The sequence below is a fragment of the Python bivittatus genome, unplaced genomic scaffold, assembly GCF_059951505.1.
Source record: "Python bivittatus isolate LINGU-HERP-01145 unplaced genomic scaffold, Pbiv_v1 ctg000080_np1212, whole genome shotgun sequence".
NCBI lineage: Eukaryota > Metazoa > Chordata > Lepidosauria > Squamata > Pythonidae > Python > Python bivittatus.
In genome coordinates, this window is record NW_028277035.1 from 89,282,476 (window position 1) to 89,297,026 (window position 14,551).

Genomic DNA, 14,551 nt, shown 5'->3' on the forward strand with positions numbered 1-14,551 from the left:
GTCTCGCCAGGTATTTATTTATTTATTTTTTGTCAGTTGAACTAAGAGCCTTGCGCTGCAGCAGGAACGTCCACAGGGTGTAGTTCAGAAAATTCAAGATGCCAACTACGATGGTGCGATCAAATCTCTGCCTATTGTTCATGGGTGCGATGCACATAAAAAACAGTGGTGCTTTGATCACTCCATTACAGCCGCCATCTTGACTTTTTGGACCCCTCTGAACTGCAGGAAGATGTGACTACAGAATATGGCACTGAAGTTACTCTTCCCTGTCTTTGGCTTCTAACAACCAGCAGCCACTGAGAGAGAGACCTGCAACCTGGCCTTGTCTCTTGGCCTGCCATAACTGCCCATACCATTTGACAACTAGGTTACACTGTTCACACTGTTGCACAGGAATTTGGACAAGAGTGCAATTCTTCATCTGTTTTCCAATGGGAAACACTTTCAGAGAACTTTGTGTAAAGCTGACTGCAGTCAGGAATGAGCAACTTGTTCCCTGTTCTGTTAGGAAGTGAGAGAGGAGGAGGCACATCTCTCCCCACAAGACCTCTCTGGATGTGTTTTAGTCCAGACCCAACACTGCCAAAAAGCCCTAGATTTTGTTTGGTGGATGTCAAAAACCTGAACTTTTGACCAACCATGTTCTTGTTGTGGGTTCAAAGCAAATTTCCCATTTTGTGGCATCCATAATTGCAATTTTAAAGAAATTCCTGAAGGAAAGGGGCAATCTGAAGCAGGGGGTGCGCTACTGAAGAATAAAATTAAAAATAGACATTGGAAGAGGGAGGCCAAGGTTCTGCAATGGGCTGAAAAACTTTTGATTAGAATAAAAAAATAATAGCCGGTTCAATTATAGGTTCTTGTAGCGCATTAGGCCATAATGTGATTTGTTTGGTAGGAATCAGGGCATTATAGCTTGTTCAACAAACTATGGTTAAAATAAATCAGTACTGGACTCTTTCATTGGGGTTGGAGAAGGACAGGATGCAGAAAATTAAAATCCTATGATCATGGGTTTAAACAATGGAAAAAGTAAGTTAAGATAATAAACAGGCTCACACATCTCAGTTAACCACAGGTTGCTTAATCATGATTCACTAAATAAACCACACCTGAAAAGCACTAACCTGAAACTTGATTCTGAGTTAAAACCAGGCAAATTTTCTAGCTTAGACCAGAATGGATAAACTTGGACCCCAGAGCTTCATTTGCCCGCATCTCAAGATCTTGAGTGTCATCTCCAGTGACCACCAAGAGTTTTGGGAGTGAGGCCCCCATACCTCATTCAAAGGCCAGTTGCAGGATTCAGCCTCCCAAAACTGCACACCTCAGGCTTAGCATGTTCTGGGACCCGGCCCTAAACACTGATTTGGCTTTTATCAGTCAGACATGATCTGGCTTGCTTGGTGCATTATGTAAATCCAGCCAGTTGTAGTTTATGCCATCAACCATGGTTAAGTAACCCATGGCTTAGCCCTCTGTGTAAATGCAACAAATCCTGTAGCACCTTATACCCAAACTCTTTATTGCAAGTCAAGCATTTGTGGGTTAGTTTCCTTGGCTGGGCGTGTGTGGACATTGAAGGCATGAGCATGTCTGGGCATGCCTGCTTTACAGCAGCTGATTAAAAGATCAGCAATGATTCTCAGGAGACATGAAGTGATAGGCCTCCAGAGATGCTCACCAGGGATATCAGCTGCTAGAAAAGCTTTGAAGTCGTCTTCAGGGGAGTTCAAGAAAAAAAAATAAACCATTGTAGATTTTTTCAGGATTGCTAGTTCTGGAATCCTGAATTGGACCAACCTTGTCCTCAGATATATTTCCAACTTCCTGGTCCATCCTTCTCCATCCTTGGAAGATTGCAATCTTCCAAGCACATGCAAATGCTGTTAATGCCAAAAATGATTCATGTGTATGTTCTAGTGAGCCGTGGGCTTACAGTCCCATTCCAGGAGATGTATAGCAAGGACCATGCAATGCAACTGTAGACTTTGGGGTGTTGAGTTCAAGGATCCTTCCTCCTAGAGAAATGGGTTTGCCCCTGTTGCATAAATCCATCTATCCCATACAAATACTTTAGTGGCTGAGAAGGCAAGGATGTGCCCCGTAGCAAAGAAGGACTGAAGAAGATCAGCAAATTGTACAATGCTGTTTGTCCAGATCACCTGACTGGCATTTTCACAAGTCAGGAAACGTTGCTCAGCATGGGGGAGAGGGGAATTCCATTGTCTCTCATTGTGTGCAGTAAGAGGAAGCAACATTCTGTAAAAAGAAGAGCAATCCCTGACTTTCTTCAACCCCTGGCAAGTGGAAGGATCACACATCTGAAGCACGATCTTGTGTGTTTATATACTTGCATCTTTATGTAAGTATATTATATCAATGCTGACTCCGTCGGATAAAGATCAGCAGAACTTTGCAGATCTTCCACAGAACCTTACCTTGGCTATTGATGCAGCCCTTTTCCTCCAGCCTAGTTGAAAGGTAGAGTAAATCAGATCACACTCCCATTTAGATCCTTGCCAAGCTGCAACAGAAGGTTGTCTGCCTACAGATGCCGGATGGCAGGCAAACCCCAAAATATTATGGTTGTGATCCATCAGCACCAATTTGACTGCTTTGAAGCTGCATGAGGACGTCACAGACGCTGCCTCTGCATTCTGTCCAGGAGACGATGATCTCTTGGACCAAGGGCCACATGCTGGCTTTTAACTAATATGTTGGGGGATTCCCCTCCCCAAAATGCATAGGGCAGGACAGAGCAAAACCCAAATTTGAATCTATTTCCTTTGTGGTTCCATTGATTAAAACAGAGTACAAACAAATCATCATATCTTTAAGACAATTCCCTTTCTTAGGCGTGTCCATAGGAGTGGGGTCAAAAAGTCAAGATGGCAGTCGCAACTGCATGATTACAACCACCATCTTGCCTCTTTTGACCCCTTCGTGGATGTCCCTCCAGTTGCTTAGAGAGGTGGGTAAAAGCATTTCAAAGAGACTCTGGATCAACGAAGCAGGGAAATTTTTGTTACAGTTTTCCAAGATTCTGTGCTTACCCCAGATAGCCTTACTGAAATCCATGTCATTCTTGTTTCCTTGGTCTTGCCAGCTACATGGGATTTGACAAAATGGAAAAGCATATCCTCTATTGTTGAGTTGTGGACTTCAGTAGCTCCCATTGCAATGAGCTATAGCAAATCTCCCAATCGCTAGGGAAGTACAATAATCTAAACGGGTGAAATCTAGAACCCCCACAAATCTAGTGTGACTGAAGGATGGAGAGACCAAATTTCAAGAGTCCAGCTGTAATTGTGTATGTTTAAGCCAGCAGCCTTGAAGGACTGAGATTCAGTTGCAGAGTGAGTTAAGCTTTGCCTGGGCATCACGCAGGAAGGAAATCTAAGATCGGTTCAATCTGCATCTTTTAAATAGGTCCCTTTGAGTAGATCCTGCAAATGTTGAAAACCCTGACCCTAAACCAGTGTTGTCCAAACTTGGCCACTTTAAGATGAGTGGACTTCAACTCCCAGAATTCCCCAGCCAGCAGAAGTCCACTCATCTTAAAGTGGCCAAGTTTGGACAACACTGCCCTAAACTATTCTCTTCCCCCACCCCAAGGAAACAGCATCTCAAGGTCATCTTTAGCTTGCCATTCAGCAAAGGGGATAAGCAACATGGTGAAGGGCTGGAGGAGCAACACAGAGCAAAGTCATTTACCTCTGCTATGATCAATCCAAGGAGACAGAGGATCAGGCCAGCTAAGCTCAGCTGGATGATATTGGGCACCGTATAGTCTCTGCCAAGGGCTGCCTTCACCAAAGAGACAGGAGCTGCCACGTCTGCTGCAGAGGAGATGTTTGACATGATCACCACCGTGATTTTCTCAGCAATCAGGAGGCAAAAGAAGCAGGAGAAAGAAGTCGTGGAAGCCTTCCATGAGGAGTGTCCCAAGCTGCAGGGCTGGCCAACAACCAGCAGCTGGGAACTGCAAGGAAGCCAAGTTTAGTGAAAGATGAGGAGAAACTTCCTGCAGTGAGAAGAATGGAACTGACTGCCTCAAGAGGTGACTGGATCAGCTTTGCTGGAGACATTTAAGCAGAAGCAGGCAAAGCTATCTGATGCTGAAATGACATCCTGTGCGTCAAAGTTTGGATGGAGAAGGACTGTGCCAATAGGTCTTATTCTCCAATCAACAAATGTTGGAGTCCAGTCTGGTCAAGAAATACAATGACCGAGCTTTCGACACACCAGAGTTCTCATGTTCACAAAGATGTAGTGCACAACTTAATAATATTGTCCTCTAGCTATTTTAGTCCTTGCTGGAGAACTCGGTAAAATATCTAACATTGCGTCATGCCCACTCCAGGCCAGAAGAGAGATTTAACATCCTGTAAAAATGGAATGTCAGTGAGGACACTCCCATGTGAGGCTGTTCAGATTTGGCTGAATGATACTATTTCCCAGGATTCCTTGCAACTGGCCAGGCTGGCAGGGGCTGCTGGGAGTTGTGACTGGGCAACATCTGGAGGGCAGCAGGTTGTGCTTCCATATTCTAGTTAAGGTTAGGCTACCACTTCCTGGTGGAAACAAGAGAATCATAAGGGTTCACAAACCATGGTTTCTGGAGTGGCTGGTTCTGTACAGCAAGCTAAGCCATGCACCATGGTTTGGGAGCCACAATGGTTAGGTTCCCACGTTTTGCTACGATAAAACGAAGTAAGCTACATTTTAGCTCAGTCTGATATATGAACCTAACCAAATGATAAAAGAAACTTTTAAGATAACGTGAATTGCTATTAGGGAGAAATTGAAAAAGAGGGCCCTCTGCCACACCTTTATAATAGTTTAGGCAGCAGAGGGAATTTCCCTCGGCGTGGTTGGCATGGAAAACTATTCCTATTGAAATTCCCTCCCTTACTCCACTATTAGAAGTACAGAAATCCTGACCCTTTTTGCATATAAAGATCCAAAGAAGTCGGAAGCTTGTTCTTCTGAGGTAAAACAACACAACATTTTTCAGAAAGTGTTTTTTTGAGGAAGTTGAAAGTTGGCCTTTTCTGCCCTTGGATTGCGCCCTTGGTGGAACTCCCAGTGAGTAAAACGTCAGAGCTTTCGGCTCAGAAAGACTGAAAATGACTAAGCGTAATTGCCCGTTCAAGTTGCATCTGACCCACTTCCAGTCAATCTTTATATCCGCATCAGAGCAAGCCCACCCGCCATTCTGTCCAGCTAGCAAGAAATTTGCTTGATGTTTCCTCATTAAACATCAGCAAAGATCAAAACAGCTAACTGGCAAAAATGGGAGAAAATGAAAGCAAAAGCAGGGAGGGAGAAAACCATAAATATCAGGCAACAATTTACATCAGTGGTTCTCAACCTCAGCAACTTTAAGATGTGTGGACTTCAACTCCCAGAATTCCCCAGCCAGCTATGCTGGCTGGGGAATTCTGGGAGTTGAAGTCCACACATCTTAAAGTTGCTGAAGTTGAGAATCACTGATTTACATTATCTTTCTCTCTCTCTTTCTATCTGTATCAAAAGGCACAGAAATGTTCAGAGCTACTGGAAGCAATATGGGGTGTAATGAGCATGGACAGTCCCAAAGGGGGGGGGGGGCTTTGGTTATTCCAGCTTTTATATTACATAGCAATAGCAGAACAGAGATGGAAAGCAGGACACCAGATGATCCCTCCTCCATTTGAAGGAAACAATTTGATGGGTAGGGATGATGTCTAAAAACCTGATTGAGTTCCCTCTTCCAGTCTCACATCTTTTTTTTCCTTCCATATTCCATTTATTCCTGGTTTTCTTCTCTACTTATTTCCCTCTCCCATACAAACCTGCTGTGTTGGCAGTTTCGTTGGGAGAGGTTCCTCTTCTCCGATCACCAAAGGCTGCAGCGTTGGACTGGACACTGCTGGTTTCTGTTAAGATTGTTTTTAAAAAGACATTGCTTTTTTTAATGCAGACTATTAGGCATATGCGTCAGCCCTTCGAGGTAGTCCAGACAAGGAACCAAAACCACGAGGACTAACACTATCTTTATTGCAAGGTTACAGTAACAGAGTCTTGAAAGTCTGAAAGCCCTTCTCCTGTCCTTTATTTTAACCTTCCAGAAAACTAGGGAGGGTCTCTTCTGAGACAACTTCTCAGAGAAAAGATGGTCCACACATCTTAAAGTTGCAGAAATTGAGAAATGCTGATTTACCTTATCTCTCTCTCTCTCTGTATCAAAAGGCATCTTTAAGAGGTGTGGGCTTCATCTTTTCTCTGACCGTTGTCTAGGCTGCAGCTCTTCCTCCTGTCTCTCAAGGTTGTTCCTACTGACGATTACAAGATGGGCTTGCTTTGAACTTCTTCTGGCTTAAACCTGCACTGTGTTTTTTAATCATTTTCCTGATTTAAAAAAAAAAAAGCCCTCTCCCAAAGCAGCTGTTTGCTCCATCATGGGAAATGTAGAGCAGGGGTGGGAGATCTATGGCCCAACAGCATGGAGGGGAAGATGTTCAAGAAAGTCAAAATGACACCACAACCATCAAAGCCTGACTTATGTGTATCTCACATGCAATACACCTAAAAAGGAGAGGGCTTCAGTTGTGCTCTGCAGCTGCTCTCTTACCTTTCTCCCCCCACCCCAAGAAGTTCCTGAGTGGCCCCATGGTGGGAGCAGAATTTCTCCCAAGCGTATATGGAGTAACAGGGAATGAACAACATCAATCTCATGCAGAGATCCAGTGACTTCACCCCTCTTCACAAATTGCCATGAGTAAGCTTCCATCCCTTTCCCAACCCCCTGTCAAAAAGCAACCTGGAAATATGGGCATTGTAGTCCAACAGATGCAGGATGGCAGATTCTGCCACCATGACTTAGGTGTGAAGTGTTGCTGTACATAGAAAACAGTAGCTTTGGGTGGACACGAAGTCTTCAATCCTGTGGGGAAAGGATTAAGCATGGCCACACCCCTTCATCTGCTTTTAATGTGTTAATAGCCACAGGAGATCCAAATATTATTTTAATGTTATTTAAAATTTATTTGTCCAGAGGGTCTGCTGGCAGGTTCCAATCCATGGAACAAGATAAAGCAATAAGGCCAAACAAATAAATAAAATTTAACTTGGATAAATAAAGGGTTTTCCCATCAAGGGTGGCCATGGGGAAGTTAAAGAAGTCAAGATGGCCACCAGAACAGCAGAACTGAAGCCCAATTCCTTTCTGATGCAAGGCACAATTGTATGGTTTCAGCTGACATCTTACCTTTCTTGACCTCCCCAGAGGTGCCCTTCCCCCCATGTGCAGATCTACCTTCATTCTCTTACCATTGATCACTGTTAGGTTGATGTTGGCTGACAGTCTTACACCCAAAGCCAGCAACTTGATGCTGTAAACCCCTGAATCTTCAACTCTGACATCCTGTAATATCAGCGAAGCATCTTCAGAAGACCATTCTGCCCGATGCCTGTATCTCTCTGCTTTCTCAACCGTGATCTCACAGGCATCCCACCAGTGATAGGTACCATGGTCTCCACCGCAGTTATCAGCTTTCACAATCAGCACCAGCCATGGGCCGGTGATGAAACGCCATCGGATTTGGAAGTAGTTGGGCACCGAAGAAGAGAAATTGAATGAGGCTGAGAGCAAGGCTGTCTTTCCACGGAAGACAGAAATCGGGGCCAGGGGCGTAGACAGCATGAGAGCTGCAGCAGGGCCTGGGAGAAAAAGAGAGGAAGGGATTAGCAGTGAGGTCTAATCCAGCCCCTAGAACAGTGTTTCTCAACATCAGCAACTTTAAGATGCGTGGACTTCCAATCCAGTATGGATTGGAATTCTGGGAGTTGAAGTCCACACATCTTAAAGTTGCTGATGTTGAGAAATGCCGATCTATCCGGTCTAATCATCAAAAACATGAATCACAAGTTCATAAGAGGCTTCCAGTTACCAATAAATGTAGATAATGTCTTTTCTCTTATCAAAGAAGTTAGTTTGTCCATCTCAGCAAGATCTGTCAATTTCACCAACCATTCGTCCATAGGGGGTAGTGCCGAACTTTCCATCTTGAGACTATATTAAGTCCTCATTGCAACCTAAATCAAGCCAAGGGTGTCCTGGGATTGACCAGTATTTTTTAAATAACACCTGGAAGAGAGGCTGTTTAGACAAGCAAGCTCTTCCTATTTACTCTTGCAAGGTATGAGATAACAAAATTTCTGCTTTAACCCCAAGTAGATCATTATTCCCCTCCTCCATCTTAGCTAGATGCCCAGTGCCTGCTAGACACTTAAATCTCATGAATATGTAACCTTCTCTTACTGGTGCCTAAACTAAGCAACTCTGGAGGGTGGTGGAGAGGAAGGTTGGAGGGCTATAAAACTTGCCCAACAAAATCAACCCTTTTGTGAGTTGAATTCTGGAGACCATCCCTGTTGCTCAGGCTTAATGGGGACAATTTAAATAAACATGATGCTGTTTGTATACAGCAAATGTTCATTATTATGGTCTATACGATTTTCAAACTTCACCAAACCACACATTCCTTCAGAATATACTGAACTGGCATTGTACATAATAATTGCTGCAAGGATTTTATACACTTTACATTAAAAAACAACAACAACTCTGATCTCCTCTATGGAAGAATGGTTAATTAAACTATGGGAATATCCTTCAATATCTAGGATAATGTCATGTCAAAAAAGTAAATATGACGTATATTTTAATCTTTTTTGGAAATAATTTCTGGACTACAATTCTATACATGGAATTGTGTTACATCCCAGATTAGGGTTCTAGATGTTATATTTTAATCAGATATATAGTCTACACATTATTTACCCTATTCTTTTAATGTATTGTTTACAATGCATTTTTTTCCATTTCCTCTTACTGATTTCAATTGTGTTAACCAAATATTTTTACAATTCAATAGAGACATCTCTTGACTAGAACTTGGGTATGAAATGTCTTGCAGTACTCTCTAAGTTCTTAATGATGTATTAAAATATATTAGCCATATGATATTTTCAATCTGTTGGTATTGCAATTTGTTGGCTATTCACCATATATATTGCTTTATATTTTTCTTTCCTCAGTATATTTTATTTATTTTAAATGTATTAGCTTTATTCCCTTACCTTTTTTCTTGAAATTATCATACTACATAAGTAAAGTAAAAGTAAAAGTAAAAGTAAAAGTAAAAGTAAAATTAAAATTAAAATTAAAATTAAAATTAAAATTAAAATTAAAATTAAAATTAAAATTAAAATTAAAATTAAAGTAAAGTAAAGTAAAGTAAAGTAAAGTAAAGTAAAGTAAAGTAAAGTAAAGTAAAGTAAAGTAAAGTAAAGTAAAGTAAAAAGGTACAGATGCAAATTCTCAGCCTCCTAACCCAACAGGCTAATACATTTGAAGGGGAGTAATTTTGATCAAGAAAACACTATGAAGAGAAGGAATTAAACACTCTGCAATTCCATTACTCTCACCAACATGCAGCCTTCTAAGTCCATGAGGAGTAAGGGGTAGATAAATTACATGAATGAATGAATGATCAAAGACAAGAAAGAGGGAGAGGTCTAGTGAATAGCTCTAAGAGTAGCTACCACCTGTCCATCTGGAATAGTACACCTTGAAGAAACCCAGGTTGCATGGTCTTTCAACCAATGGATCCAACAAGCAAAGGTAAAAGGTTTGGACTATAATATTTTAGGTGGGTTGGTGCAAGTTGGGAGCCCCCCTTTGAAAGCTTTGAAATGAAATACGAAGTTAAACCAAACTCCCCTGCCTTCTGTTTTGATGCTGCCAAGTATTGCACCATCCCCACCGCTGCCATTCTATGCTCTGTAGAACATGGGTAACCTGAAGGTCCCATTCCAAGAAAAGGTTTTCTGTCTCTTTTCTACTTAGCAAAGCAGCCTCTGCCCCCACCTTTTACTCACCCACCAGCATCAGGACCAGCCATGGTTTTGGCATCACAGCCAAGACTTTGTTCTCCTCTGCCTTTGGAGCACTTTGTCCCTTGCCTTTCACTCTCCCTTTATCAGCACATTTCACTTTCACCCTCATCTGCTCTACTTTGAGGAAGAGTGATGGAGCCAAGACTTCCGTCCTACATCCTCCTGGCTCCAGCCAAATTTTGCCAGCTTGACTTAAATATAACAACGGTTAAAGACCTTTGCACAATATGCTGTAGCCAGGGGAGAAAGGAGGGGGAAATATTTGTCACCAACACTCACACCATCCTTCCAAATCCCTTCCTGGGATCCCCACCTTCACTCCCCTGCTATCTGAGCTCTGGAATATGTAGTGAAAGACTTTCCACAGCAGGTCTTGTTCTTGAATGAGGAGGTGCCCATTCTCATTTGGATTTTGGGTAGGGCATAAAGTGAGACACCTTCCCAGGAATAAAGTTTTTAAGAACTGGCTCCAGTTTTCCGCTTTTGCTGAGGTTACCAAGTCTGGATGATTCTGGAATCCATGGTGCTAAATGACAAATCAAGCCATGGAATAATCAGGGAAAGCAAGCTTGTAATTTGAATCCAAAGCACTTTTGTGGCTTAACATATTGGGCAAACTTACGCCCACCTGGTGAATTTATGATTCAGGATATTGTGCTATATCAGAAAAGGGGCTAATTCAGTTTAACAGTTATACAAGTTGTATGAACTCAGCCAGTAAGAATTAAACAGAGATATAGATATGAACTATTCCAATCCATGAAGTAATCTGTTCACTGTAAATCAGGGATATCTGCAGGAAGTCAAAAAAGTCAAGAAGGAAGACACAACCGTGCAACTGAAGCCCCACCCCTTTTGCATGCATTGTGATGCACATAAAAAGGGGAGGGGCTTTACCTGTATAGTTATGGCTGCCATCTTGACACCTTTGACCCCCATTGTGGGCCCCCCCGAGTGTAATTAGCTTCTACTGAGAAACTGAAAATTGAGGTGGATGGGCTTCCAAAGGCCTTCTTTTGAAAGCATACCCAAGTTACAAATCTATAGCCTTGATACAGTTTTTAACAAAAATTAAACACTGTTCTATATAGCAGCAGCCAAACTCCTCCTGCCCTCCGCAGACTACACTGTATAGTGGACTTCTGCATTGCTATTTTAGATCCTGGCCCCTGGAAGGAGAAACTAAACCCATCAGGTTCCTTTCTTCTCCATTTAGCATAAAGTTGTTCCTTGAAAGGAAGAGAAAAGTAGGTTTAGGTGTGTCATCTTGTCACATCCCCCTAGCTTCCACTCCACAGGCTAACCAGCTGGCCCTTTGCAGAGAACATCGGGGTTTGAGTGTATCCATCGTTCTCTCCCCCCTTTTAAAAGCTGGACCAGAGGTTCTAGTAAGTGCCTGGAGGCGCTGGGGGGAGAAGGGAGAAAGTGGTGGCTAATGAAGGCCTGGTTTTGTGCTATTCTGATCTGCTGTAAACCTTCAAAATATATATTTTCAAAACCTTGCCTGAATTGTTAAGCATTCAGGAGTTCACACCGCAGTTAGCTTGGCCTGAAAATGGGAACAAGAAAAACAAAACAGTGATAAATAAGATAATATCCTGGTGTAAGGTCTGCAACCCTGAATCCCAGAGAAATCCAATGCCAAGAATTCAGGAGGAGGCTCTGAAAAAGAAACAGCTTTTTATTCGGCCGAGTAAAGGAAGCTGGGTGGTCAATAGCCCAACGCATAGGCAGCAACTATGCCAGGGTTTTGCCACCCCACCGGAAATGCAAGCTGAGTTTTTATAGTTTACAGGGACAAAGCAGTTTGAATAGCAGTTTGAACCGGTTTAGCTGTAGACCTTTTCCTGGAGACCCTCAAGGTACACAAGGCAGGTTGAACCAGTTTAACTGTAGACCCTTCCCTGAATACCCTCAAGGTTTCCTGCGTACGTGTCCCTCCCGCTTTGAGCTAATGGTGTCTTTCTAGCGAGGCTGCAAAGACAACCCCCCCCTTCACTGAAATCTTTGCAAAGTGACCCTAACCACTTATCTGTAGATCTGTGCACTTGATAACAAGGGACTGAAGTCACAAGATTGTTTTGGGAGAGGCTTTTCTTCCCCTTTTCTGGTCGAGGCACTTCCTAGTTTCTATTTTACGGATTCCTAAGTTGCCTTCAAACCAAAATTGTTTAGACTAAAAAAAATAGCTGAAGCTTCTACAGGGAAAGTCAGAGAGGTTTTTTTCTGTGTTAAGAAGAGACTGGAAGGAAAAGGGGAAAATAAAAAAGACTCGGAGAGAACTTCCGAGGATGAGCAGCAGCTGGATCAACATCTGTCAGAGATACCTTAGTTTGCATTCCTGCACCGAGCAGAGATTTGGACTCAGGATCTCATTCAGTTCTATGATTCAGTGATTAGAGGGCCCAAAAGCCCAGCTCTAAGGAGATGGGAGTGAGTGACCCTTCTCATCACAATTCATGTAAGGAGTTCTCCTACAAGGGAGTGAGAAAATGCTCCTGGTGGAGGAGATAACCTGTTGGAGCTGATGAGGGCTCATGTTCTCTAAGATTCTAGTCCACAACCTCATAAGCAATGGCCCTCTTCCAACTGATAGAGACTGTGATACCCCCCAAAGTTCAGCTGATGTTGGTAGCGGTACATCTACTCTTCCTTCTAGGTGGACAACTCATGAGTGAGGGGAGCTCGTAAAGCACAGCTTGTATCCACAACAGGACCCCCAACTCTGGCAAGAAAGAATGTCAACTGAGAGCAAGTGATGGTCTGTTCAGTAGCATGGCAGTAGCAAAAGTTTAGGCAATAGAAGTTTGTTTTGCCACCCTACTGCAGAGATGTCCTTTTCTGCAGAAGCTGGAGCAGGAGAGCCACCAGTGAATTGTCCAGCTGTCTGGTTTCTTCTTTTGCACCGGTTTCTTTTTAAAGAGGAAAGAGCAAGTGTTTCGGTTGGGGAGAGGGGAATTAAGACAGAGAAAAGGAGGTGGGCAGCTGTATTGGAAGAGGGGAGGTGAAACTCTTCCCTGATGCGAAATGCACATTGAAGAAAGAAAGATGCTTCTATTATCCAACTTTTGTAAAGAGAAGATGCTGCCCCCCTTTGCATCAATCACTCCAAAGAGAGGAGAGAGACGTGAATTTAATTACAAAGCATGATGCAGCTTGGTTGAGGGTTTTCTTCGGTGAGGGGGTTCTTTTGGGAAATGGTACAGACTGAAGCTCAAGCTCAGATACTTTGGCCACCTAATGCGAAGAGAGGACTCTTTGGAAAAGACCCTGATGCTGGGAAAGATGGAAGGCAAAAGGAGAAGAGGACGGCAGAGGATGAGATGGTTAGATAGCATCACCGAAACAACGAGCGTGAAACTGAGCAAACTCCGGGAGGCAGAGAAGGACAGGAAGTCCTGGCACGATATGGTTCATGGGGTCACGAAGAGTTGGACACGACTTAACGACTGAACAACAACAACACAGACCCGCAACAAAGCGATTGTGTTTATCTTCCCTGTGTTTCCCCAGGGGGGTTCTTATTACAAAAAAAATTAACCAACTTATTTTCTACCTTATGTATTTAACAAACTTCCTTATTACGAAGCTTATGCTGCTTAAACTATACCGATAGTTTAAGCACAAAGTTACCCCTCTGTAACCCAGTGGGAAAGGCTGGAGGTGGAAAAGGAACAGCTCAGGAGAGTGCAGGATTTTTTTTAAAAAATGAATGAATTAATATAATTGTATTAAAAGTTTTAAAAACAAAGGTAAACGCTATACAAACTAATACAGAGTAAGGAAGAAGAAAGAAAAAGAAAGAAATCAAAGAGGGGGCTAAAAGTGCAAGAAAAGGGAAAAAAAGTAAAATAGAAACCGAAAAGAAAGAAATAAGATATAAAGAAGTGGCTTCCGATCTTCTTTCCAGCAGTTATAAGTACAACTGTAGATTTACCTCTTTCTCTAAAGTTACATCGTGACTCTCTTCTTTCTATAACCTATCCTGTCTAATCATCAAAACCATAAATCATAAGTTCATTTTTTTTTCTTTTTTAGGCAAAAAGTCCATAAGGGGTTCTCAGGAGAGTGAAGCTGTAGCCGCCTGGTGCAATCGCTGCATATTTAAAAAGCAAGCAAGCTGTGCACTTTTGTACGGCAGCCACGTTCCTGAAACCTCTTAGAGAACTGGCTTGTTGTTCAGCAGGGAGAGAAATTCGGCTAGTTCTGATTGCAAAGACTCTTTTAGGGTTGAACTCAACTGGTTTAATTCCCATTTCTACCACCCCGAATGCCTATTACTAAGCTTGAGGGTAACCATAAAGGTGTTGGTTATCTCCTTTCAAGCCCTACATGGCATGGGTCCAGGTTACCTGAGGGACCATCTCACCCCCATTACATCGACCCGTCCCACCTGGTCTGGCAGGGAAGGCACGTTGTGGATCCCGTCAGTGAGAGAATGGCGACTGGCGGCTCCTAGGAGGAGAGCCTTCTTTGCTGTTGCCCCCACCCTATGGAATACTCTCCCCCCAGAGGTGAGGCGGGCCCCGACCCTCCCAATTTTCCGGAGGGAATTGAAGACTTGGCTCTGCCAACTTGTGTGCGGCGAGGAAAGATCCAG

The 14,551-nt window shown here is 43.0% G+C and overlaps 1 protein-coding gene across 2 annotated transcripts; it reads right to left on the bottom strand.

The window, feature by feature from the left end:
- Positions 1 to 9: 9 nt before the first annotated feature.
- On the bottom strand, positions 10 to 10,017 carry LOC112542475 (uncharacterized). Of its 2 annotated transcripts, none has more exons than XM_025175471.2 (5): positions 9,934 to 10,017; positions 7,321 to 7,710; positions 5,844 to 5,927; positions 3,721 to 3,842; positions 10 to 2,265 (listed from the first exon to the last, which is right to left on the bottom strand). In XM_025175471.2, exons 1-5 carry the CDS (start codon positions 9,965 to 9,967, stop codon positions 2,236 to 2,238), a joined length of 660 nt encoding a protein of 219 aa, XP_025031239.1. In that variant the 5' UTR covers positions 9,968 to 10,017; the 3' UTR covers positions 10 to 2,235. The 2 variants fall into 2 exon arrangements, with proteins under 2 accessions (XP_025031239.1, XP_025031237.1); XM_025175469.2 differs by having other exon boundaries at positions 3,721 to 3,845.
- Between the last annotated feature and the right edge of the window lie 4,534 nt (positions 10,018 to 14,551).

Bases quoted from the DNA above. Each gene is read 5' to 3' on its own strand.
- LOC112542475 (XM_025175469.2), bottom strand. From the start codon at position 9,967: ATGCCAAAACCATGGCTGGTCCTGATGCTGGTGG. The intron at 7,711-9,933 runs GTGAGTAAAAGG...TTTTTCTCCCAG, and splicing joins GCTGGTCCTGATGCTGGTGG to GCCCTGCTGCAGCTCTCATG. The intron at 5,928-7,320 runs GTAAGAGAATGA...CAATCTTAACAG, and splicing joins CAACCTAACAGTGATCAATG to AAACCAGCAGTGTCCAGTCC.